Here is a 24,674-nt window from a genome sequence, read left to right on the forward strand (position 1 = left end):
ATTGCTCAACAGACTGTGAGGTGGAAACTGTCAACAAATACCAACTAGAACAGTTGTCTTAGTTAAGACATTCTCTTGCAGCTATTGTGTGAGAAATATAGTATACACAACTTTATTTGACACTTATCTAAACATCTTTTCTAAGCTACTTCTATCCTGAACTAATTTTGCTATAAACTCTCTCAGATACATTCAAAAACTTCAACCAAAATTTATTATGCTTCTGTAGTTGTCAATCTCTCCAGTACATCTTTTTGCTCTTGTTCAAGTTGACAATGATAATGTTATTTAGGGATGTAGCTAGAATTTGTGCCAGGCTCAAGTACTTTTCATGCTCTTTTCATATATGGGACAAGTGTAAGAAAATTTTTTTAGCTAAGAATAAACCTCTCCATCTAACATTTAGTGAGCTGGAGACAGCCCCTGACAGAATACCACGACTTGTAGATCAGGTGACCTTTAAGAGAACTAGATATAGATGACTGGGATTGCAAGCAAGCTGACTACAAAGTATTTGCATGTGGCAGATGTAAGAGAATAGTTAGCATTCAGTGCAGTAGTAAAAGATATTTTTCTCAATGCTTGGATGACAAAAGAATGCAACATATGGCAAGGCACCGTGTTGGAGAGACCCAACCAACTCAAGCAAACACGGAAAAGCAGACATTTAAATGATGGTAATGAGATATACATACATACACACATATTTTATATATATAACATATATATATATATATATATATATATATATATATATATATTGGCATTAGGAAGGGCATCCAGCTGTAGAAACCATGCCAAATCAGACTGGAGTCTGGTGCAGCCCCCTCTCAGCTCACCAGCCCTGGTCAAACCATGCAACCCATGCCAGCATGGACAATGGACGTTAAATGAGAAAATGATGATATTCACACACATCTACAGAAACAGAGAGACGGATAGAGTGAAAAATAATACAAAAAAAAAAAGGGTCAATATGTAGAGTTTGTTGTACAAAATCTATGCGAAAGGAAAGAATTTGAAAATATTTCCAAATTAGCAACAGTAAAAACAACAGCACTACCATCATCTTCAACTACAGCCAAACATCACCACCAGCAACAACAATAATAAAGTATGAAGTACAAAAGTGATAAAGCAATGTTGAGTCATAGAACTAGTTTTGGTCTTACTCCAAACCTTAGACTTTATTCAACAACTTCAAAAAAAAAAAAAAAAACAGCTTTACTCTTGTGATCTCTGAAAGTTCTATTATATGCCTCCATCAGGAATTAGTCAATCAGATGAATTCTTATAATCCAGGCATTTTACTTGAGAATTCCTCCTCATTGGTCAGTTTTAAGACCTAATTTAGGCAGTAGCATAACCTAAACTTCTGGTCCATTTGGGGCAAAAAAAATGTAATCAATATCATCACTAGATTTCTCTATACAATTTTAGAAAATTATCCAAGATATCAAGATATCATCTCTTTGTAGTCAAAACATTAGTGGCAAATTTAATAGAACTGCAGTTGCCATTTCTGAAGGTAAGAAGGGGAGGGAGAGAGAGAGGGAGAGAAATATAGAAGGAAAGAAACAGACGGCTTCACAACAATGTGTAGTTTAATTTAAAGTCATTACAGAAAACATACAAAATGGCAACCAACTGATCAATGAACTGTAGAATTAAAATTATTTCACTCAGTAGTTGTTGCTGTCTTCTGCCATTTTGGATAAGCTACCATTGAGGATACCACAAGGAGAGTGAATTCCTGGCAGTCCTCTTGGTTTCAGGGTCTCTCTGAGGAGAAGAGACTGAAGGAGTTTCCTGTTGTTCTCCAGCCACACAGCAGAAAACTGAGTCCAGCACTATAAGTTAACAAAACACTCATTGTTTACAGCAGTGGTCTGTATCTACTCCTTGATGCTCTTTTTACAACTAGGTGGGTTGAGTCCAGAACAGGTTCAACTGGCCTTTACTCATGGACACAGGAGTAAGCAGCAGTGGTGTGATATTAAACATTATTAACAATTCAGTTGGTTGTCCAGCATCTTATTGATTCACTCCAGTCAATGTGTGTGTGTGTGTGTGTGTGTGTGTGGCGAAAGTATTCATTTGCTGAAGAACAAACTGTAAGTGATGGTGTCCAATCATCAGTCTTGGAAATCAGGCACAAATCAGACGGTCTGTGCCATTCAGTTCTGAGAAATTACCATGCCCCCCCCCCCCCCCCCGCCCAAACTCCCACTAACATTGTACAGAAATCACACAAGAACAATTGACTGCTATAAAAATAAAAAATAATTTCTATATGAATGTTTGGGATGAATAGCCGTTTAGCTCTATGCAACAGTTGGTATTTGTATTCTTTGTTTTTTGTTTTTATTATTTTTTCTGTGGAGGCATCAAAAATCAGTCTACATTGAATGACTAAGAAACATAGAAGAATATAAGAACAAGATTTTCTTAAATCAGTGCCAATATCTTGAGGCACTTTAAGACATCAGGTGACAATTGAATAAAAAAGTATTTGGAAGATAATTGGCTAATAGTTCTTCCAACAATTTTTATTATAATTTTCTTGAAGAGTCAATGTTTAAAAAGATATTTGAATCATGTACTCCAAAAGGAGGACATAATATAATTTTGATCTCAGTGTTATAAATATTTGATACTGAATGAAAACAGTCAGAGACTGCCACCACTTTCAGTTCCAGGCAGATTGTACAGTGTCTAGACTGCGGTTAATAAGCAGTCCAAGTGAAACATGTAAATAATCATAAGAGCCAAGTTTGAAAAATAGATTGGTTAGGTCAGCTGCAAACCCACACTTGTGCTGCAGTAATTTACACCTGTTTAATAACAAGTTAATTAGAAACAAGTGTTAAGATTGTAAAATAGCTATTTGACAATATACTGGAAGAAATAACATAATTTCAGTTATTTTAGACCAGTAGCAGATAGATTAGAGGAAGATGTGTCTATGACATATACACACACACACACATATATACATATATTTACATACATATATATATATACATATATATACATACACATATATATATATATACACACACACACATATATATATATGCACACACACACATATATATATATATGCACACAAACATATATATATATGCACACAAACATATATATATACATATATATCCATATACACATACACACACGTGTATATATACACACACACACACACATGTATATATATGTTCATATATAAATATATACAAATGTTTATATATATATATATATATATATATATATATATATACATATAACTAAGCATATGCACACATTTGTATACACACACACACACACAGAGCATAAAACATTCAGAGAATTACAACAAAAAAACTTTTGAATTATAAAAATAAATTTCAAAATGCTTAAATTTTTGTTTGAAAAAATAAAATAAATGAAAAATAATACAAGAAAAAAAATTCCTAAAAATCATAATAACACAGGTTTTTTTTTTTTTGTAGATTTCTGAGAAAAATATTAAGGCTGTATATATATTCTTTAACTCTCTTTAAAAGCACCTCCACCCACCTAGCATTGGCCATACTCATATGTATATTGATTTATTACCTAGGTGTATCAACTTCATCTCCCTTAGAATATATGTGAATGTGTATGCATGCATGAGTGTGTGTATATATATATATTTATACATATGCATGTGTGTATATATACATACGCACATATATACTCACATGTGCGTATATGTATATGCATGTATATACACATATATATGTAGCACATATATATATAATATATACTCACACACACATATATATATATATACGCACACACATAGCTTGAAGAGGGAATTCATAATTATGTTCTCATGTCGGCAATATATAATACATATATATAGATATATAGATATAAACACACACATACATATGTATATATTACTCTAACGTTTGTGTGTAAAGAGGACACTTATTTTAAACACAAACAGTAACCATCCAATCCTTTCTATATTCACTCCTTCAGGTGACAAAAAAAAAAAAAAAAAAAAAAGACATCTTCATGTCACTTCAATGATCACACACAGCAAAATGATTCACTCTGTTGCTTACTCTAAGCAGCAACAGAGAAAAAATATCAGCTCCGAATGAATAAATAAACCTCCACTACACGTATCAAGTAATTTTTATCCTGTTTATACATCCAACACACACACATGCATACATTATAAAATAATTATGTATTCCACCAGTGTACCTATATATATATATATATATATATACACACACACACATACAGAAACTATATATATATCAATGTGTATATATATAAATATATATAATCTATGTATGTACATATATATATTTATTTTGATATAAAGAAAATCTGCAGGAATTTCCAAAACTATGGCATGGAGCATACATAGTAAGCCAACATGTAGCATATTGTAACATGTGGTACTCTGACACACAGTGCATTGCAGAATATGTGTTGTGCCGCCGCATGTGTCATGCCACTCCAATATTAAGTGCTGCCACCTACCTGGCTCATTGCAACATGTGGCAGGCGTGCTGTCACATGTGGCGCTCTGACATACAGCACATCATTTACATGTGAGCATTTGAAGAAACGGTTGCTGCTGACAGAAATAGCTAGAAGAAATGGTGGGAAGGAGAAAGACAATCACTCGGGTGAGTCTTCAGGTTGCATGGGGGGGAAAATAGCTAGCACCATGTAATAATGTCAACGGTGATGTAACAACCGTCAATGGTATTTAGGGCACCCCTATACTCCCCACCGCCCACACCATCCTCCCCCAACCCCTAAATCTAGAGGGACATGCTAGCAGCCGTTAATTTCAGCTACCACTATTTGGGCTAAAAAATTAACCAAAAAAATATTTTTTTTATTTAATATTAATAATAATTAAAAAAAAAATGTTAATGTCAGCCTTGTTCTTTAATCTTGGAGATTCTGGAGTAACTTCAGTCGACCTGCTTCATAATCATCTTCATCCACATTAACAAGTAACTTGATGGCTTCATGACCAACAGCCTGTTTCAAGGACTCTGCAAAAGAGGTATTATTAATAACATTAGAAGATGATAATCTTTCATACATTAAAGTAAATCAAATAACTTTAACTCTTTAGTGTGTGTGTGTGTGTGTGCTATGACTGTGTCTTGATGTTGAACATTAGCAAGTTGTAATGTAGATGTAATAATGAATTATGGGTTTGGTAAGGCACCACAAACTCTACTGATGGTGTAGGAATTGTTTGTACACTTGAACTAGCTTTCATAACTGACAATATACAATGTTAATAACAAAAACACATCCTACATTCCATCATACAAACCTAAGCTGTGTTAATTCTACACCAATACATGTATTTTACTTTGTTCATAGTCGCCCGATTGTTTTATAGTCACTGCGTATAAAATTAATATCTTGTTGGTCTGATCATGGCTTGACAGCCTAACATCCTACTGACAGTCATTTGTGTATCCCAATTAAATTCATGCTAATATATGTAGAGAATTAACATTGCTATATATATATATATATATATCATCATCATCATCGTTTAACGTCCGCTTTCCATGCTAGCATGGGTTGGACGATTTGACTGAGGACTGGTGAAACAGGCTCCAGTCTGATTTGGCAGAGTTTCTACAGCTGGATGCCCTTCCTAACGCCAACCACTCAGAGAGTGTAGTGGGTGCTTTTACGTGTCACCCGCACGAAAACGGCCACGCTCGAAATGGTGTCTTTTATGTGCCACCCGCACAAGCCAGTCCAGGGGCACTGGCAACGATCTCGCTCGAAAATCCTACAGGAGCCAGTCAGGCGGTACTGGCAACGGCCACGCTCAAAATGGTGCATCTCATGTGCCACCCGCACAAGAACCAGTCCAGGGGCACTGGCAACGATCTTACTTGGCTTGCCGGGTCTTCTCACGCACAGCCCATTTCCAAAGGTCTCGGTCCGTAGTCATCGCCTCGGTGAGGCCCAATGTACGAAGGTCTTGCCTCACCACCTCAGCCCAGGTCTTCCTGGGCCTACCTCTTCCACGGGTTCCCTCAACTGTTAGGGTGTGGCACTTTTTCACGCAGCTATCCTCCTCCATTCTCACCACATGTCCATACCAGCGCAATCGTCTCTCTTGCACGCCACAACTGATGCTTCTAATGTTCAGCTTTTCTCTCAAGATACTTACACTCTGACGGGTATTCACATTGACATTACACATCCAACGGAGCATACTGGCTTCATTCCTTGCGAGCTTACGTATGTCCTCAGCAGTTACAGCCCATGTTTCACTGCCATGTAGCATGGTTGTTCGTACGCATGCGTCATACAGTCTGCCTTTTACTCTGAGTGAGAGTCCCTTTGTCGCCAGCAGGGGTAAGAGCTCTCTAAACTTTGCCCAGGCTATTCTTATTCTAGCAGCTACACTTTCAGCGCACCCACCCCCACTACTAACTTGGTCGCCCAGATAGCGGAAGCTATCGACTACCTCTAGTTTTTCACCCTGGAATGAGATAGAAGTTGTTTCCTGTTTGTTTGCAGTCTTTATTGCACCTGAACATCTGCCACAAACAAAAACTAACTTGCTAGTTAACTTGCCTTTGATGTTGCTGCACCTCTTATGTGTCCATAGCTTGCACCGGGTACATCTTATAGAGTTACTACCTACTCCTTTTCTACATACTGAGCAGGGCCATCTACCTGAAGGGGTTTGTGTTTTATCTACCTTCCTACTTATTAGGATTTTGGTTTTAGCTAGGTTGACTCTAAGGCCCTTCAATTCTAGACCTTGCTTCCACACCTGAAACTTCTCCTCTAGTTCTGATATATAAATGAACAAGTAACTTACCTGTGATAAACACGCCTTTAAGAGCTTCCAATAATGAGCCATTAATATAATCTCGCCAGAATGCATCCAAATAAGTGAGTTCTGAGAATTTTATATCACAAATAATGGAACCGAGGTCCCGAGATTTAAGGATTGTGTTGGCCTGGGCAAATTTTTCAAACTGCCTTTCAAGTAACTCAGGTTTATTTGAGAAGACATTGCCTTCAAGCACATTTTCATGATGGCAGTACTCAGCACGGACTCTCAACCGAATATCTGAAAAAGAGAATTTAGTCAACAGTATGTTTACTTCACTCCACGAAATACAATAAACAAATTATTATCAAACTCTACAGTAGCTCCAACCTGACCAAAGTCTTGCGAGTGAATTTGGTAGAAGAAAACTGGAAAAAAGCCCATCGTTCGTGTGTGTTTTACTATCTTCTTACCTTGATAGTGTGTGATACTTATAAATGAGTATCACTCATGTGTCTTGTATTTCCAATTTTCTGGGTCGTCATGGAAAAATAGTACCTAGTCAGGGAATAGAAGAGGGTTGGTAAAAAGAAGGGCAACCGGCCACAGAAAATCCACCTCAAAATATTCCGTTTGCCTCATGCAAGCATGGAAAAGGGGATGTTAAACCAATGATGATGACGATGACTATAGTATCAAATGGTTTGGTATTCACTGACCATATCTACCAATGCTTTATGTAAATGCGCTCATGCTAGGCTTGATCTCACAAACCTGCAATACCATGGCCTGAGTTCTCTTTGATTGCAAAGCCAACACCACCCTCTCATTTTTCATCTGTCAGTTTACCAAAAGATAAAGTGATATCCCAGCCATTTAAATTAGCTGGCCTCCACATGACAATTGTGTCTCAGAAAGAGCAATAATACAGACCAAATAATTCACATATTCCATTCCAACACAAATACATATATATCCAATGAAGATAGGAGAGTATTGCAGTTCGCTTGAAGCATTATGTATTGTATGTAAAGAATAAAAGTTTTGAATGGTACAACAATGCACTATAATACAAAAAATGGACTATATACCTGTTGTAATTTAGTTATCCATAGTCTGATGATATTTCGGAATACCATTCTTTCTTCAGACATTCTTAGATGGAGTCGCTGCTATATTCGATTATAGCAGCGACTCCATCTAAGAATATCTGAAGAAGGAATTGTATTCCGAAATATCATCAGACTATGGATAACTAAATTACAACAGGTATATAGTCCATTTTTTTGTATTATAGTGTATTGCTGTACCATTCAAAACTTTTTATTCTTTATATCCAATAGAATTTGAACGTGTCAATAAGTTTGGTTGACATGACAAATGAAAAAATCTAACATTGCAAACACGTCCTCTGACACATACACAAACATAACAGATATGGGGCGCCTGATGAGGAACAGAAACCAAATCATTCATAATGTCATGAAAGTCAACTCATGACTGCTTCTTAAAATCAGTAAGTTCCAAGAGTACAAGAAATTCATGTGCATGAATTTGTTTTGAGTGGGTGAAGTGTTGCACAGCACAGAGCCCACTTTTCAATGCAATCAGCTATAAAACCAGTGGCACAGCAAAGGTTGAGACGACCAGAAATTAACTGCATTTCAGGGGTTTTTTTAATACAAATTTACTTTCTCCAAGAAGAAAGTCCTAACAAGAACTAGGGGACCTTCATTCCCAGTGCTTCACATGCTAGTTAACCCATAGCTGGGACCCTAACAGGTGCTACTATTCAGGGTCAGATTAAACCTAGGAAAAATAAGTGGCTAAGAGGTGGTTCCACACTCCTCAAAACCATAGAACTCTTGTATCAGAGTCCCACTTATGAATGCTGTTTCAAATCTTACCTATTCATAATGTAGTGTTTCTATAAAAGCAGTCACAATGAAGTTTACAGTAACACAGTAACTGTTTGGTATAAAGATAGAAATATCTAAAAACAATTACAGCATTGTGTTTTACAGCAGTGACAAGGTTTAGAGTTTCTCTACAGTTTTTTTTTTAAATCATACAATAAATATCACAAATACTGTAATAACTAAACACATTAGACAGTGTTTGACCACATCACATATTAAGGACAGTACAATTATATCCCAATACAATTGTGCTTATTGCTCTATATTACATCAAGACGGCACTCAAGACACCCACCATTGCCATACACAACTGTCAGTCTGTACTACACACTACATATGTTGCAACAGGTGAAAAGAGATAGCAAACAGCACTCACCGCAAGTTACTTTCTTTTTAATGTCATCCGAATCCTGTGATTTGTTCATGTCACTATCTTGTGATATCCGGGTTTTTGATTTACGGTTGCTACGGCCAGCACGAGATTTTCTTGGTCTTTTGGCTGGGGTCCCAGTTACAGTGGCAGTTGAGCCTTTTGTGGTTGAAGACAAAGAAGAGTCGATGGGTCTCTTCTGGCCATTACGAGAGGTTTCTTCAAGGTATTCATCAACAGGATCAGGTGTAACTGTAAAAGAAACTCCCCATTAGGAATGTCAGCACTAAAAACATAAGTCAATTAATATACTCAAACTACTGGCCTCAACTGTAGAGATGATAAACTTTTTAATATATACATGGACACAATGAGAAGAGGATTCTCACTTCAGTGATGTGAGGAACATGTGCTCTGTATAACAGCTTAATGTTTTATTGGCTTGCAGTGTTGAGTTCTGAAAGTTACAAGATAATACAATAGCCACTATCACTTCCACTTCAATAATTTTAGTCAACATTGTCCTCTCAGACTTTGACTGCAGTGTAAATGTCCATCATACATTGCAATCAAAAGAGCATTTTGAGACAACACTTTAGTTCTCACAGCCAGCAAAATGTAAACTAAGAGGTATAACTATTGAAGTAGAAGTACAAGATGAATATTTATTGGAGAATAAATTTAGCCTATTCAGAAATTGTATGACAAGCAGTGAAAAAATTTGGAACTCCTTAAACTTTTATATATTCTTTGGCTGTAAAGTACTCCTTATGTTGGTCTGAAATGAGACATCAAGTAGCAATTTTGTTATTGGCCAAATCCTTTCTCTGAGAAGAAATCCATGTCAGTTCCCTTGTATTGAGTTCTTTTCTCAAAAAAAAAAAAAAAAAAACAACTTCATTTATATCATGAGACAACTTGAAGTTTGTTTCAAATGGTTTTTTGAAGTCAAATTGGAATTTACAAATGGGAAAAATTATACTGAAATGATGTTACATATTGACACCAAGATTGAAAGGTGGTAAACCAAGACTGGAAGGGAGGAGAAAACAATGCATTGGAAAGAACATTGAAAGCCAGAATATGGGAAACTGGAAAATTCCAGCAAAAAGAAGGGAAAAATTCACTGAAGCTTCAATTCCACATAATCAGATGAAATTTTAGACAAGACAAATCACTAAAAATCAGTGGTAACCAAAAGACTGGGTAAAGTTTTGACTTAAAAAAAATTTTACATGATAAATTTTATTTATGCATAGAAAGAACTATTAATGTTATTTCATGCCTCCATATTTTTTTTTACATGTCTTTCATTTTATGGTCATACTTTAAGCTGAAGGCTTATCAGCCTTACTCAGGAGCTTGACTAAAAGTCTGCCTGAAGGTGGCTTTTTTTTGGCATGTGAGTACATGTGATGAGGAGGTAGGTAGAGATAAATTCTTTGTTTATCTCACACACACACAGACAGAGAGAGAGACCAAAACTTTTGGCAATTTGCTAGGCTTCAGAAGACACTTCACGAGAAGTGAAATTTTCGTCATGGCTAGTGCTGGTGACAGTAACACGTGTGAGGTACCTGCTGGTAACATGTAAAAAGGTATCTATGCTGGTGACACGTAAAAGGCACCTGTGCCAGTGATACATAAAAGACACCTAGTACACTCTATGGAATGGCTGATGTTAGAAAGGGCATCCAATTGTAGGAACCAAACCAAAACAGACTGGAGTCAGCTTACCAGTTCCAATTTTCTGTCTAACCCATGCACGCATAGAAAACAGATGCTAAATGAAGAAGAAGATGATATATATACAGGCATGGCTGTGGTAAGAAGCTTGCTTCCCAACCACATGGTTCAGTCCCACTGTGTGGAACCTTGGGCAAGTGTCTTCTACTATAGCCTTGGGCTGACCAAAGCCTTGTGAGTGGATTTGGCACATGGAAACTGAAAGAAGCCCATCGTATATATATATATGTGTGTGTGTGTGTGTGTATGCCTTTATGTCTGCCTCTCCATTACCATTTGACAACCGGTATTGGTGTGTTTACGCTCCCATAACTTAGTGATTCAGCAAAAGGACTGATAGAATAAATACTAGGTTTCAAAAAAATAAATCCTGGGGTTCAATTAAAACCCTTCAAGGTGGTGCTACAGCATGGTCATGGTCAAATGACAAACAAATAAAAGAATATATGTGTGTGTGTGTATGCATATAAATGTTTTATATGTGTACAACAACGATAACAATGAACAATAATGCAAAATGCTTCAAGCCTATAATAAGCAAGTTGGTTACAGGCACAACTCCAGAACAAAAATAAATTCTTTACTAGCTGCCAGATAAAATGATAACTCAATGAAAAATGACAAAACTAAAATAATGTTTTGAATTCAAGGATTGCCAAATTAGTCTGCTTCTATTTACTTGTTACAAATTATCAAATTCCAGAAACATATTATCCAACTGGATATATTTCGAACATAAAATTTGGACATGCATAAATGATAAGTGTGATATCATACATACAAATCCAAATTCTCCTGTCATGCATAAATAGCATCTGCTATCACACTGCCTAGGCTATCCCTGCTTTTCCCATCCATTTCCTAACACCATATTGAGCATGTTGTGACAGAAGATAAAACAAATGTTAGAAAGTGAAGGGGCAACTTTCTATATTAGGAAGATAACATGGAGAGGATGGTTAGGCTTCTACCATGGACAACTTAATGTTTTGTTTTGTCACACAATTTAAAATATAGAATCACTTTTGATATAAAATAGAAATAGAATTTCCATCCAAATATTTAATTTTAAAAAATGGCTGTGTGGTAAGTAGCTTGCTTATCACAATAAAAAAACTGGAAGAACATTCAAGTCTAAATTGAAAAATTTCACTGATCATGTTAATTATGACCATTTACATAATTTAAGTTTTGGCAACAGGGTATGGAACTATACAAGAGTTTCTCCAATTTATTCTGCTCGTTGTCATTTCTATTGTTTCTATCAAGGAGTGGTACTGCTTCCTTTCGAATTTTCCACAATACCTAAGAAAGCAACACAAAGAGGTGTAAATAATCAAATGATAAGTAAAATTATGATAGCCTCAAGTATGTTGAGAAGATAATTTGTTATAAAGAAAAAAACTATAAATAGGATTATATTGATCTGTAGCTGTTTGGATGGTTTACAAGATCAGCTAAGTGGTGTTGGGATAGGTTCAGTGTCAGGCTCATAATAGAGCTTTACTAGGCTTGTGGTAGGGTTGGTAACTGGCTCAGAGGAATGGTGCCAGGCTTGTCATAGGGGCAGTGCCTATCACTGCCCCTATCACAGGAATAGTACCTGGTTGATGACAGGAGTAATACTTTGACAGGAATAGTACCAGGTTGATGACAGGAGTAATACTTTGACAGGAATAGTACCAGGTTGATGACAGGAGTAATACTTTGACAGGAATAGTACCAGGTTGATGACAGGAGTAATACTTTGCTCATAACAGAAGATGTATTAGTCTCATGACAAGAGTGGCTCTTATGAGAGGGGTATTGTATTGTAATGCTTAGATTCATGACATGATAACCACTGAAATCTCAACATATGTCTCATGTTATAACAAATAAGATCAGTTCTACAAGGTCTTTGTCAAAACTCGAGAAGAAGGTGAATTTTAGGGTAGAAGATTTCAATGAAAATGTTAAAAAAATTACAAGAATGGATGAATTATAGTTGAAAGAAAGCATTAATCTTCTAATATAAACTCATTGTGCAATAACATACACTTCAGGGAAAGGAAATTCACTAACTAGTCATCTATTGATAAAGTGGAACTAAGAAGTAAATATATTTTATTCTATGGTTGGTATTAGGAAGGGCATCCAGCTGTAGAAACCAAACCAAAACAAAGAATGGAAGCTGATGCAGCACCTGTCAAACTACCCAACCCATGCCAGTGTGGAAAATGGTGATGATGATAATGATGATGCAGATCCAAAAAGAAATGTTCAAGAATACAAGTCCATCTATGGTGAGAAATGTGCTCTCAAGATATATTAGTGGTTTGTGAGGTCAAAGTAAAAACCTTAACTAGAAGGAGAACACCAACACAGAAGACAAAATGGTATTTCTAGAAGACAACCTTCTGTAATCCACTAACCAATATGATAGTAGATTAGTAGTAATTTAGGCTATAAAAGATAGGTGTACCATCTAAGAAGCAGAGGAAGTCTTTTACATAAAGTTTACTTAGCTAAAAATAAAAAGATATAGAGTTGCCAGCAGACCAATTTCTAATGCTATCACAAAAAGAGGGAAAGAAACATAGAAAACAGGATGGTCAAGGCTAGAATGCCCAGTTATAAGTCTATTGGATTGAGGCTGAACTGGGGCTAAACACTACTGACTTGAATGCTTGCAACAGAGGGCACTTCAGTAAAGCCCTCTTTGTGAGAAAATCATTTACATACTGACACCAATTAAGAAAGCCTATACTAAACTATCCTCCTCTCCAAAAACCAGCAAAGAAAAATATTTTCAAGCACATGCATAATACATATGCAAGTAATAGAATACAAGCGTTCGACCATCATTTATTTTCTAAGAATCTGATTTTATCATTTTAACTTTGTATTCTAATGCAGGTAGATTCCTGTCTTATATTTAAATTTTCACAAATGGCTGAACTGAGAACTTGCTGAACCTATGTGTCTTGTTCAGAGGTGCAAATCAAAATACTTCCAGCAGATGTGAACTCATGATCCATGTGCTGGAAGTCTATTTTACCCACTCAAATATATTGCTAATGCTGCACAATTTCTATATAACAATAGCCAATATAAAATGTTGGTTAGTTGGTTGGTTGATTTCTGTAGTCATGCTTTACATCACATAGAGAGGGGGGGGGGGGTAAATGAGAGATATAGAGAAGTTCGGGATGAGAGCACATACTAAACTTGGGAGGCAGGTAACGAGTAAAGGAACATTTCACACATACACATAATGAGAGAGAGTCAGAGAAAGAAGAGGAATTATACAAATGAGAAATTTGTTTTATTTAATTTTATTTTAAGCTAATAAATATTTTTCTTTTGAAAATTAGTATCCATTTCATTATTTTGTAGAAGCACCAAGGAATTTGATAAAATTATATTCAATATGTGTATGCCATATTTCTTGATATTACGCATGGTGGCCTAAGTACACTTCCTAGGTTACCCAACATTATATATATATATATATATATATTCAAAAAGGAAAAATTCACAATCAAAATATTAGTTTAGGCTTCAGATAAATGGACAGAGTAAATCGCTACAGCTATTGGGACAGTGGTGGATAGTGATTATCAGTTTGGGAGAAGGAAAATGAAGGAAATAGGAGTACCTCTGGGAAGAGGAAAGGTTATAAAGAACAGTGATAAAGATACAATCCAAAGTGCAAGGATAGATAGATGCAAGGATTTACAGAACATGAGTGTATAGTATTGCAGAAGATTAATGGAGCAATGGGTGTTAGAAGAAGAGTTGTGGGTCAAGACTTACAGGACCTCCTTTTTTGCTGAGATGGACAAGTTTTTTCAAGCACAACATATCACCATTCATCTTTGTATTTTTGTCATCTCTTGCATGAGGCTCAGTATTTTCAGGTCATCATCCTGTCACTACATCATCCTATGTCTTCCTGAGTCTTTGTCTTCCACAAATTCCACCCACATCTAGCAATCAACACTTCTTTATACAGCTGTTCTGATCCATCTGCATCATAAAACCATACCAACATAGTCTTCTCTCTCGCAGACCACATCTGATGCTTCCTAAGCCCAATTTTTCTCTCAACATCTTTGTACTTTGTCATACAAGCACACTGACATTGCACATCCGGCTTCATTTCTTTCTAGTCTTCACATATCCTCTGTATTCATGGCCCAAATCTCACAACCATGTAGCATTGCTGTTCATATACTAACATGCGACATAGAATCTGCCTTCCACTCTGAGATAGGCTTTTGGTTACCAACAGAGGTAATAGCTCTCGGAACTTTCTCCAGCCAATCGTTATTCTAGCAACTAAACTTTCAGTACATTTCCCTCCAATGCTAATTAAGTCTCCTAGGTAACAAATTACTTACCACTTCTAATAATCCTCCTGGGCATTCCAGAAAACTTATTTCCTTTGTGGCTTAAACATTTATTGCACCTACGCATCTGCCACAAAGTTTAATTTCTCTGTTAACCTTCATGTGATTTCACTGCAGCTCTTATAAGTCCATAGTTTGTACCATGTACACCATATGGGATTTCTACAAACACCTCTTCTACATATCAAACAGGGCCATTTACCTGAAAGGATTAACATTCTGTCTGTCTTTCTGCCAACAACATTTTGACTTTCCTAATATATTATATTGCAATCCAGAACATCTCATGCCTTCAGTCCTCACACTGTAGAGGATTACCAAGCCTATAACATTTGATCTCAGGGTCAGTCACAAAAACCTTGGGCAAGTAACTGCCACTATAAGCTTCAAGCCAACCAGTCTTGTGAGTGAATTTGAGAGACAGAACCTGAAAGAAGAACGTCGTGTGTGCATGTATATGTATACATCTCTCACTCGATATATATATATATATATGTGGGGGGAAGATGAGTTGTGGGTCAAAGCTTGACAGGAACTCCTTTTTGCTGAGATGGACAAGTATTTTCAAGCACAACACATCACCATTCAATTTAGTGTTTCTGTCATCCCCTCCATGAGGCTCAACATTTTCAGATCAGTCTTCACTACTTTATCCCATGTCTTCTTGGATCTCCATCTTCCACAAGTTCCATTTACATTCATATATACACATACACACACACATGATGCAAATGATGTTCGTTTCCAGTTTTCTACGAGAAAAACCTGACAGGCCAAGGGGAAATAAGACTTTGCTTGAAAACAGGTAAGATTTGATGAAAGGAAGGGTGTCTGTCTGTAGACAATTTGTTTCAACAAATTTTGTCTGTTCCACGCAAGCATAGAAGAACGGACATTGCACTCAGTGTTCTTTAACACTTGGCATCATGTAGGGAGCTTTCCCCAGCTGCTATCCCACAGCAAATGAGTGTATAAACAAAACACATACACTATGTATGAGCAACTGATAGTGTTTACATTACTAGAGCTGCTTAAAATTTTTTTTTGTCCCATGTGCTATGATGCAGCACATCAGTAAATAAATTTCACTCTGTTTTGTTTTGAGGTTGATCCAAGTACATGATATTGATAAGCCATAATAACGGTGAAATACCAGTATCTACCATTCTCAGTCATCTGAGGCAAGTTGTTTCACTCAGTATGGGGCATTTGGTGTTCATTAATACTCGGTGTTGTGTAGGGATCTTTCCCAGGATGATATCCCGCAGCAAATGAGCATATAAACAAATTACATACACTGTGGTGTGTGACTGATAATGTTTACATTACTAGAGCTACGTTTAATTTGCGATTTAATATATATACATACATACATAAACGCATTGGTTATAATAAACGGAAGAAGAAAATTCTTCTCAAGCTTAGATATTTGGAACTTATCTAAGAATAATAATTCAAGTCTTTTGGTAACTTTTTGATTGTGTGTCTCTGTGTGTTTGCATGTATGTATTGACAGTAGTGGGAAAAACATTAGAGGAACGACATGTTTGTGATTCCATACAACAAACATCATGCAGACACGGATAAAGGGATGTGAGGGAAATGGAAATTGTAGGCGCATGCACGATTATGCAATGTCGGACGTCAAAACAGTGTTGATGATGAGGAGGAAGATGATCTTATCCAATGCTTTTAAAAATTCATCCTATAACGAAGCAGCTGGGTTGGAAATACTTTCATGACTGGATGTGTATTGAAAATGGAAAAAAAAAAACTAAAAGAAAAAAACAATCCCGATTAAAATATCTTATAGAAAGATATATATGCAGATACTAACCCTAATGCAGTACTACTCTACCTTTTTTTTTCTTCTATACACACAAAGATCACCCACCTATGAAAGTCTGGGTGCTGTGCAGCAGAGCTGAACCAACAAAATCAACTGGGTCGTCCATATTAAAAAAAAAGGTAACATGGTAATAAAGTCTCGTTGAACGAAACCTGATCGGGCAGAGGCTCACAACACTAACTCCCTGGCCAGGCTAGTAGGGGCTCTAGCGTTTTTTAACATAAGAAAAAACCCTAATATTACCGACAATAAAAACCATTAGAATGGCTGATTAAACGTGGAGTGGGAGATGTAGAAAAATAAACATACAATGGTTAATAAGGGGGAGATAAGAAAATAAATATTACTGAAGAGGAAGAGAAACAACTGCTTCCCGTATAGGAATGGGGAAAGAAGACTCCTTGATTAAATAATAAAAAAAAACAGTGAAAGTAGGAATATTCTTGTATCTATGTGTGTACACAAAACACACCATATATCTTTGGGAATATATACATACATCCATGATTTATTTCCACTCTTTTTTTACTTTAGAAAATCAGTACTTACTGACGTCTGTGGGGAATTACGGCATTCATGCCTCTTCTCATAGCTATTAAGTCGACATTTTAAATGAAGTGAAAATTTTAAAACCTTGGTCTTGGAATCGAAACCGAATAGCCAACTCAGTTCACTAAGAACAAGATCACCATGGCGCCTATATATATATATATATATATATATATATGTATGTATATATGTGTGTGTGTGTGTGTGTGTGTGTGTGTGTGTGCATACATACACACGAGTTATAAGACAAAGAACGATAAACAATGAAAATTTTTTACTCATTGTATTTTAAAATATTTTTTAGTTGAAAGTGGGAGAAAAATAGATTGATCATTTACGTTTTGGTTGTAGTAAGCAGTTCAATACACACACACATATATATATATATATGCAAATAATAATCGCGTTAGTTAAGGGGGGGGGAGATATGAGGAGGGACATTTACTGTTCATTGTTATTACACCAATGTATACATACATATATATATACACACACACACACACACGAGAGAGAAAAAAGTGGGGAATAAATAAATAGTGAACATGGCCGATATTCTAGTAGTTACTTTCATCCCGGGTTTGAGTTCGAATCTGCTAAGTGGGGTTGCAGGTACCTTTCATAAAAAATAACTACCATACAAATTCGACCCAACTATATATAATACATTCACTCTCTTCGACCCAACTATAATACATTCACTCTCTTTCCTTCAGAAAATTAGCAGTTTATCTATCCCATTCACTTGCATACGAATATAAGCCCATACATTTATCATGGATTCTAAAGCAAATGTTTACACACTTCCGATGAGTCGAGATTTTTTTATCTTAAAAATTATGAATTTCTTTCGCCAATACACATACGAAAATGATCCGTCCAATCGCTTTATATTAACTTCTTCATGTTTGTTTCCTCGCCAGGAAGCAGTGTGGTTTTCATACACAAAGACATTAGCAAAAGGGTCGGTATAGAAGATGGGTCTCATATATATATATATATATATATATATATATTACATAGATATATATACACACACAAGCACCAACATTAAAGTTGACTAGTCACAAGTCACACCCTATGATTTTCGAAATAAATATAGTTGGATTGAAATAACAAAAACAAGTTTACTGTACAATAAAGTACACATTCAAAGGTTTAAAAAAAATTGTGATTGATGTCGACTCAAAAGTGTATATAATACATCCAAATCAATGTATATATATATATATATATATATATATATATATATATAGCCTATACATATATTATATAAAGTATTTGTTTACATGTATACGTGTGCGTTCATTAGCGCTAGTGTGTTAATATACTATTTTAAATGTCTTACAATATCGTATGTATCAAATCTAAAAACTATCGTATGGTGTGTGTATATATATCTAATACAATAATTATGGTTTCGAAAGACTTCTATATCGCATGAACAGAAAAACTGAGTATAAGTGTCCACATATATATATAGAGAGAGAATCATAAGCTAACGAGGGAGCTTTTATGTGGTCGCTCGACCTACTAGAAGTATTAGCCAAATCTCCCTCAAATCCCATCCTTACTGTCTTTAGGACACATTGGCAAATGTAATCTTAGATATATTGTCTAAATAAAATACGAAATGGTCATACTCGGAACGCCTTTGGTCATTGCTAACCTGGAGGCAAAATAATAACAATAACACATACACACAGCAATTCTTTATACATACATGTATGCTTACACAAATAAATTACATATACATACATGTCTGTGTATGTATGTATATGTTTGTGCATGTATACATGCATGTTCAGTTCTATTTTACCGTTTCTTTATTTTTGCTGTGGTTAATAATATGATCAACATGACTCCTATAACTATTATCATTATTTCTGTAATAAACTTACCAGTTTTTCGTCGACGAAGGGTGACGTAAGGGAGGAGGTCCTGTCGGCCTGTGATTGCAAGAGCATGCAGGATCTTGCCGAAGTTCGTACCGTCGACCATACCTGCCCTTTCTAAAGCCATGAAGTAGTCGTAGCCATCGTTCACCTTTTTCATCAAAGATCTCTGGTCGATTTCGTTCGTCACTCTTGGTCTGGAAGAAGAGCTTTGTGGAGGAGATGAAATGTTTTTAGCTTCCGTCGCATGAGAACGAACTGTTCTACTACTGCTGGCCGTGTTGTTATTACAAACACTAGCATCCGAGGGGCTTTTTGAGTCTTTTCCTAAGTTTGAAGAGACATCGGAGAGTCCGTTTTTGGTGAGGCACACTACTTCTTTCGGGGTCAGCCTATCTCCGACAAGATGGAACATTTCATTAAGAGAGAGCATCTGTTGACAGTTCTCCACCTTAGATTGTCGAAGAGCTTTTTCACCATCAACCGCCATTTTGAGCCTGTCACACAAATTTCTGCACCTTTGAATGTTTTCCTGTTTGTTGATATTCTTTCTTTATCCTTCGTGACCCCCTATCATTGGAAGGACTCCATAGCTGTGATATTAATCATTTGTAGCTTAATTTAATGCACATACGTAACTGAATTGAAGTCTTAGATCTAAATCTTAAACACTATTTTACTCTTACTAACTGATCCCGCCCCACTCTCTAATTCCCCTACCACTCTCACGTATCGTTCCCTTGTGCGTTATTTAATTCTTATTCCGGAATAACAGTTGGCTTCAGAATAAAGGTTTCAGTATATTAAATAGAGAAACTGCAAGACTGAATATCGGAATGAGAGAATAAAAGAAGTATAACCGCATACTTGTTCGTGAATATAGACAGAATGTAATACTAACATTCAACAAGAAACAATTAAGAAAATCCGTTTGTAGTGAAAGTATAGGAAAATAAATTAAAAACGACTGTATTATAGTTGTATGGTAAGGAAGATCTAAGGGGCAACAAAATATTATCAAGTATATGTGTGTGTGTGTGTGATAGCTAATATAACAGTAAAACAACTGGAAAGACGATAAACAAAATGAGTTTAAATGTATTTATAGTTGAATTATGTCATGTAACATTATTTTAGAGTGCAATTAGTGACTATATTAATTTGTTTTAGTCATCACAACTAAACCCATGTGCGGATACTATTTCAAACTTGATGCATAAAAAATCTTTTTATTAATTTTTTTTTTACATGTGTTTGTATACATCGACATATATCCGTACATCCATCCATATATAAACGCGCGCGCGCGTACAGGCACAAAGAGTGGGAGAAGCATTGCTCTCTCTTGTGATGGTTTCGAACACTGAATCAGATTCACCACAAAGTACAGTATTTTCTCCTCCCGTCAGCTTCCATTATGTTACTTCATGAACCCATGGATAACTACAGCCTTCCTATCAGTGTACAGAATTCGTCATATTTTATGATTATTAGCAGTGAATGTTACTTTCTTTTGCTCTCAGCCCTAAACTAGTGTCATTGACTTAGTAATGGATTCCCCCAGTTACCTTTGTTGTTCCTAAATAAACACTACTATATTTGAGTTTGAGTGACATGTAGCTGAAATATTGTGAGTCAAACCACAAGGCAAAGGCAGATATCTTCTTTTCAGAGTGTCTGATACCTGATTAGAAGAAGGAAGGAAGTTATCCCCAGATCAAAATCATGAACCAAATCTTTAAACAGTGAATTCTATTGAAAGCACATTCAACCAGGATGTGATATTAAACCAGGTTGCTTTTTACATGCTTCCATACCAGTTTCTACCAAGCAAATTTCACTCACAAGACTTTGGTCAAGGCTATGGTAGAGGACATTTTCTAAAGGTGTCATGCAGTGGGATTGAAATCAAAACCATGTAGATGTGAAATAAACTTCTTAACCACTCAACTTTCATTTGCACTGCATCTTAAACAGTTGACATTGTGACACTGGTAGCTGTTACCTCTTTTATGGAGATCATACTACACAGCAGTGATTACATCCCAAAAGTTAAAAAAACTACTTCTTGATTATAAGAGTGAGTACTCCATCTTTGAACAATTGCTGACTTTATTTATTTATCTTTTGTAACAGTTTAGATGGAAAGAAACTGGTGTGCAGATATTCTTCACACACTCCATGGCACCCACTTTCCTGAGACCAAGAGATTAATGCAATTAATGATCACCATAAATCTTTAACGTTCACATCACTCTGTCAGATGTAATGCTTATTTATCCACGTTGTTTTGAATTAATCATGCATTATCTCGTAGCTTTGAGATTTCAGTGGTGTAATTGTATATTTTTAGAATGATATTGTAGGCTAGATGTAAGAGGCCAGAACTGGCTGGTTTTAACATAAAACATGGAAGAATATTTGTGCTGGATGTGGCTGGTTTAAGTCAATGATTGGATGAAAAATATTGGTAGAGAAGAAATTCCAGAGTGCGGAGTTAGAGAGAGTGTGCAATATAGGTGACAAGAGGAAAAGAGGTCAAGGTATCAGCTGTTTTATGGTGGTGTGCAGCCAACTAACTCCAAGATGTAGATGTCATTATACATGTAGTTGGAAAATTAGAGTAAGGACACTGTGCATCTATGGGTTAAAGTTTGAATTGGCGAGTGATCCAGTGTCTATAAGTAAAATGTCTTTTTATTGGTTATGAATCGGGATGTTCATAGGTGTAACAGCAGCAACGCTATCCTAGAAGTAAGAGCAGCATTGCAGTGTGGAGTTGTGCTTTGTAGAGAGTTAATACCTGTTAGAAGTCTAAGTATTTTCTAGCCAAAAAGAAGGATAGCTCTGGGGTCACAGTTTATTGTTGTTAGTGCGAAATAGGAGAAATCACCAGGATTGGTGAGATTGTATGAGAGATCATTAGTGATTGTGAGATTGCTAGAAAGAGAAGTCATTTGTAATTGTGAGAGTTTTAGGAGAGATCACCAATGAGGCTGGGTGTTTTGATAGCTGTAATTGCCTTAAAACAACTTTCAAATGGACACCATCAGAAGGAAAAAGAAAGAGAGGTAGGCCGAAAACATAGTGCAGAATATTCATAACTGACATGAGAAAGGCCAATATTGCATGTGTGGATGTAGAGAAAAACTACAGCCAACAGAATCCTGTGACATCAACATGCTACCTAATGTGCTCAAAAGCACAGGAGGATCTGATACTGATAGTTGGCTTAACAGTGAACTCCTTAAAATTAGAGCAGTGTTCTTACATTTGGGATACTACAGGTGTATCTCAAAAACAAAAAAAGTGTTAAACTGTTAGTCATTAGGGCAGCAGATTAAATACTTTGTGGGTATATGTTCCAGCTCTCTGCATTCTGAGTTCAATTTCTGCCAAGGTCAGCTTCGCCTTTCATCTTTTCAGTGCTGATAAATAAGGGACCAATTTTTATTCTTCTCTTCTGTTTTATGAGTTCATGCACATTACGTGTTCATACTTCTCTTTCTAGTTCCTACTCAAAATGTTTTACAAATCACAACCATCTCTTGAACCTGCATTTGTGAGGAGCTGTTTGTAATCTGATGGTTGTGAAAAAAAAAGAAGTGCCAAACACTAAAGAGTTGATGCACTTATTGAGTAGGGACAAACCAAGGATGTGAAATGCTTAATAGATAACTATAATGGTTAGGATGTCGGTAAAGGAAGAGGCAAATGATGATGATGTCATCCAACAGATAGGCAATCTTTTAGTTACCAATATGCAGGAAGCAGTAACCTACATATGTATTTTCTTTTCCTTCCATTTCTTCTGTGATCTTCACATCTCTAAAATTGCAAACTCTGAAAACCACTCTGCTTCACCTTATCACTTCTGCTGTGTCTCACTCCACAAACCTTATAGCAAACAAACATTTCTTCAGCCCTGCCTCTCAAACTTGTAATTTTAATTCCCTCCCTCTTTATATTTTTACTTCTAAATATCAGCCATGTCAACCTCATTAGGCTCAAAGGCGGATGTGCGAGATTTTTGAAAGTAGTAGTCTGTTCCTAACACTTAAAAAAAAGAGATCAAAAAGATAGAATGAACCTCAAGGGGGTTGGTTGGTTTTATCTTCTATGAAATGCTTTGAAATAACTCTCCAGCTAATTCAGTGCTGACCATATACACAGTATTTTCTGGGCTGACAGCTCCCGTTCACTCACCTGAACTTAGTATCCTAATTCAAAGTCAAATGCACACATGATGTCTAGATGAGGGTACACACACATACTCTCTCTCTCTCTAACTCATATGGCCTGATGAAAGTAACTATGAGGTAAGATAGTACATGTATTCAATCAACATATAAACTTAATGTAACTGGTTTCTTTCCCAACTTTCTAAACTGGAGTGAAACAGCATGTTTTTTGTCTATCTCTTTAACTTCTTGGAGATTTTAGGTATAGTTATACTAATGTGTCTATCTGTTCTAATTTAATTAAATTCTATGTCTTTGTGCAGCTGAAGATTGCTCTGTATTTTAAATTGATGCAATGATTGCATTGTTCAATTAAATGGAGTTGCATGAAATGATCATACTGCATTACTTCTGGATATCCTTGTTGCTTATTTTATCCATTTGTTGTTTACACCACCTGTCTTCGTCTGTTGTTTTTTCGTGAATTCTCCCTATATATATAAACATTGGGGTGGCCTAATACTTTGGCCAAGGCTATATATATATATATATATATATAGCCTTGGCCAAAGTATTAGGCCACCCCAATGTTTTGGGGTTCTGCTGTCTCAATGTTAATGAAACTCGAGCACATGGTGGAATTTCTTTAACATTGAGACAGCAGAACCCCCAAAACATTGGGGTGGCCTAATACTTTTGGCCAAGGCTGTGTACAGACACTCACACATGTACGTATGTGTGTATGTATGCAACACCATCAATCATCGTTTTTACATTTGCTTTTCCAAGCTGGCGTTACTTTGACATGATTTTTGTAGGCAGTATTTGATGGTCTTCTTGATACTATAACCTTCTAGTTACTTATGACAAAAGCCAGGGTAAAAAAGAAAACCTCACACATAGATATTCAACCACCCTGCTTCATACATTCCTCATTCCTTTCTGGTGAATAGCGTAGGC

At 36.1% G+C, this 24,674-nt stretch overlaps 1 protein-coding gene across 1 annotated transcript; it reads right to left on the reverse strand.

The window, feature by feature from the left end:
* Positions 1-1,143: 1,143 nt before the first annotated feature.
* LOC106881630 (death effector domain-containing protein) lies at positions 1,144-24,124 on the reverse strand. Its single transcript, XM_014932094.3, has 4 exons — positions 19,540-24,124; positions 9,110-9,355; positions 6,860-7,114; positions 1,144-5,048 (listed from the first exon to the last, which is right to left on the reverse strand). Exons 1-4 carry the CDS (start codon positions 20,021-20,023, stop codon positions 4,939-4,941), a joined length of 1,095 nt encoding a protein of 364 aa, XP_014787580.1. The 5' UTR covers positions 20,024-24,124; the 3' UTR covers positions 1,144-4,938.
* Between the last annotated feature and the right edge of the window lie 550 nt (positions 24,125-24,674).

The sequence above is a fragment of the Octopus bimaculoides genome, chromosome 20 (genome assembly GCF_046866305.1).
Source record: "Octopus bimaculoides isolate indiv1 chromosome 20, ASM4686630v1, whole genome shotgun sequence".
In the NCBI taxonomy this organism is placed as follows: Eukaryota; Metazoa; Mollusca; class Cephalopoda; order Octopoda; family Octopodidae; genus Octopus; species Octopus bimaculoides.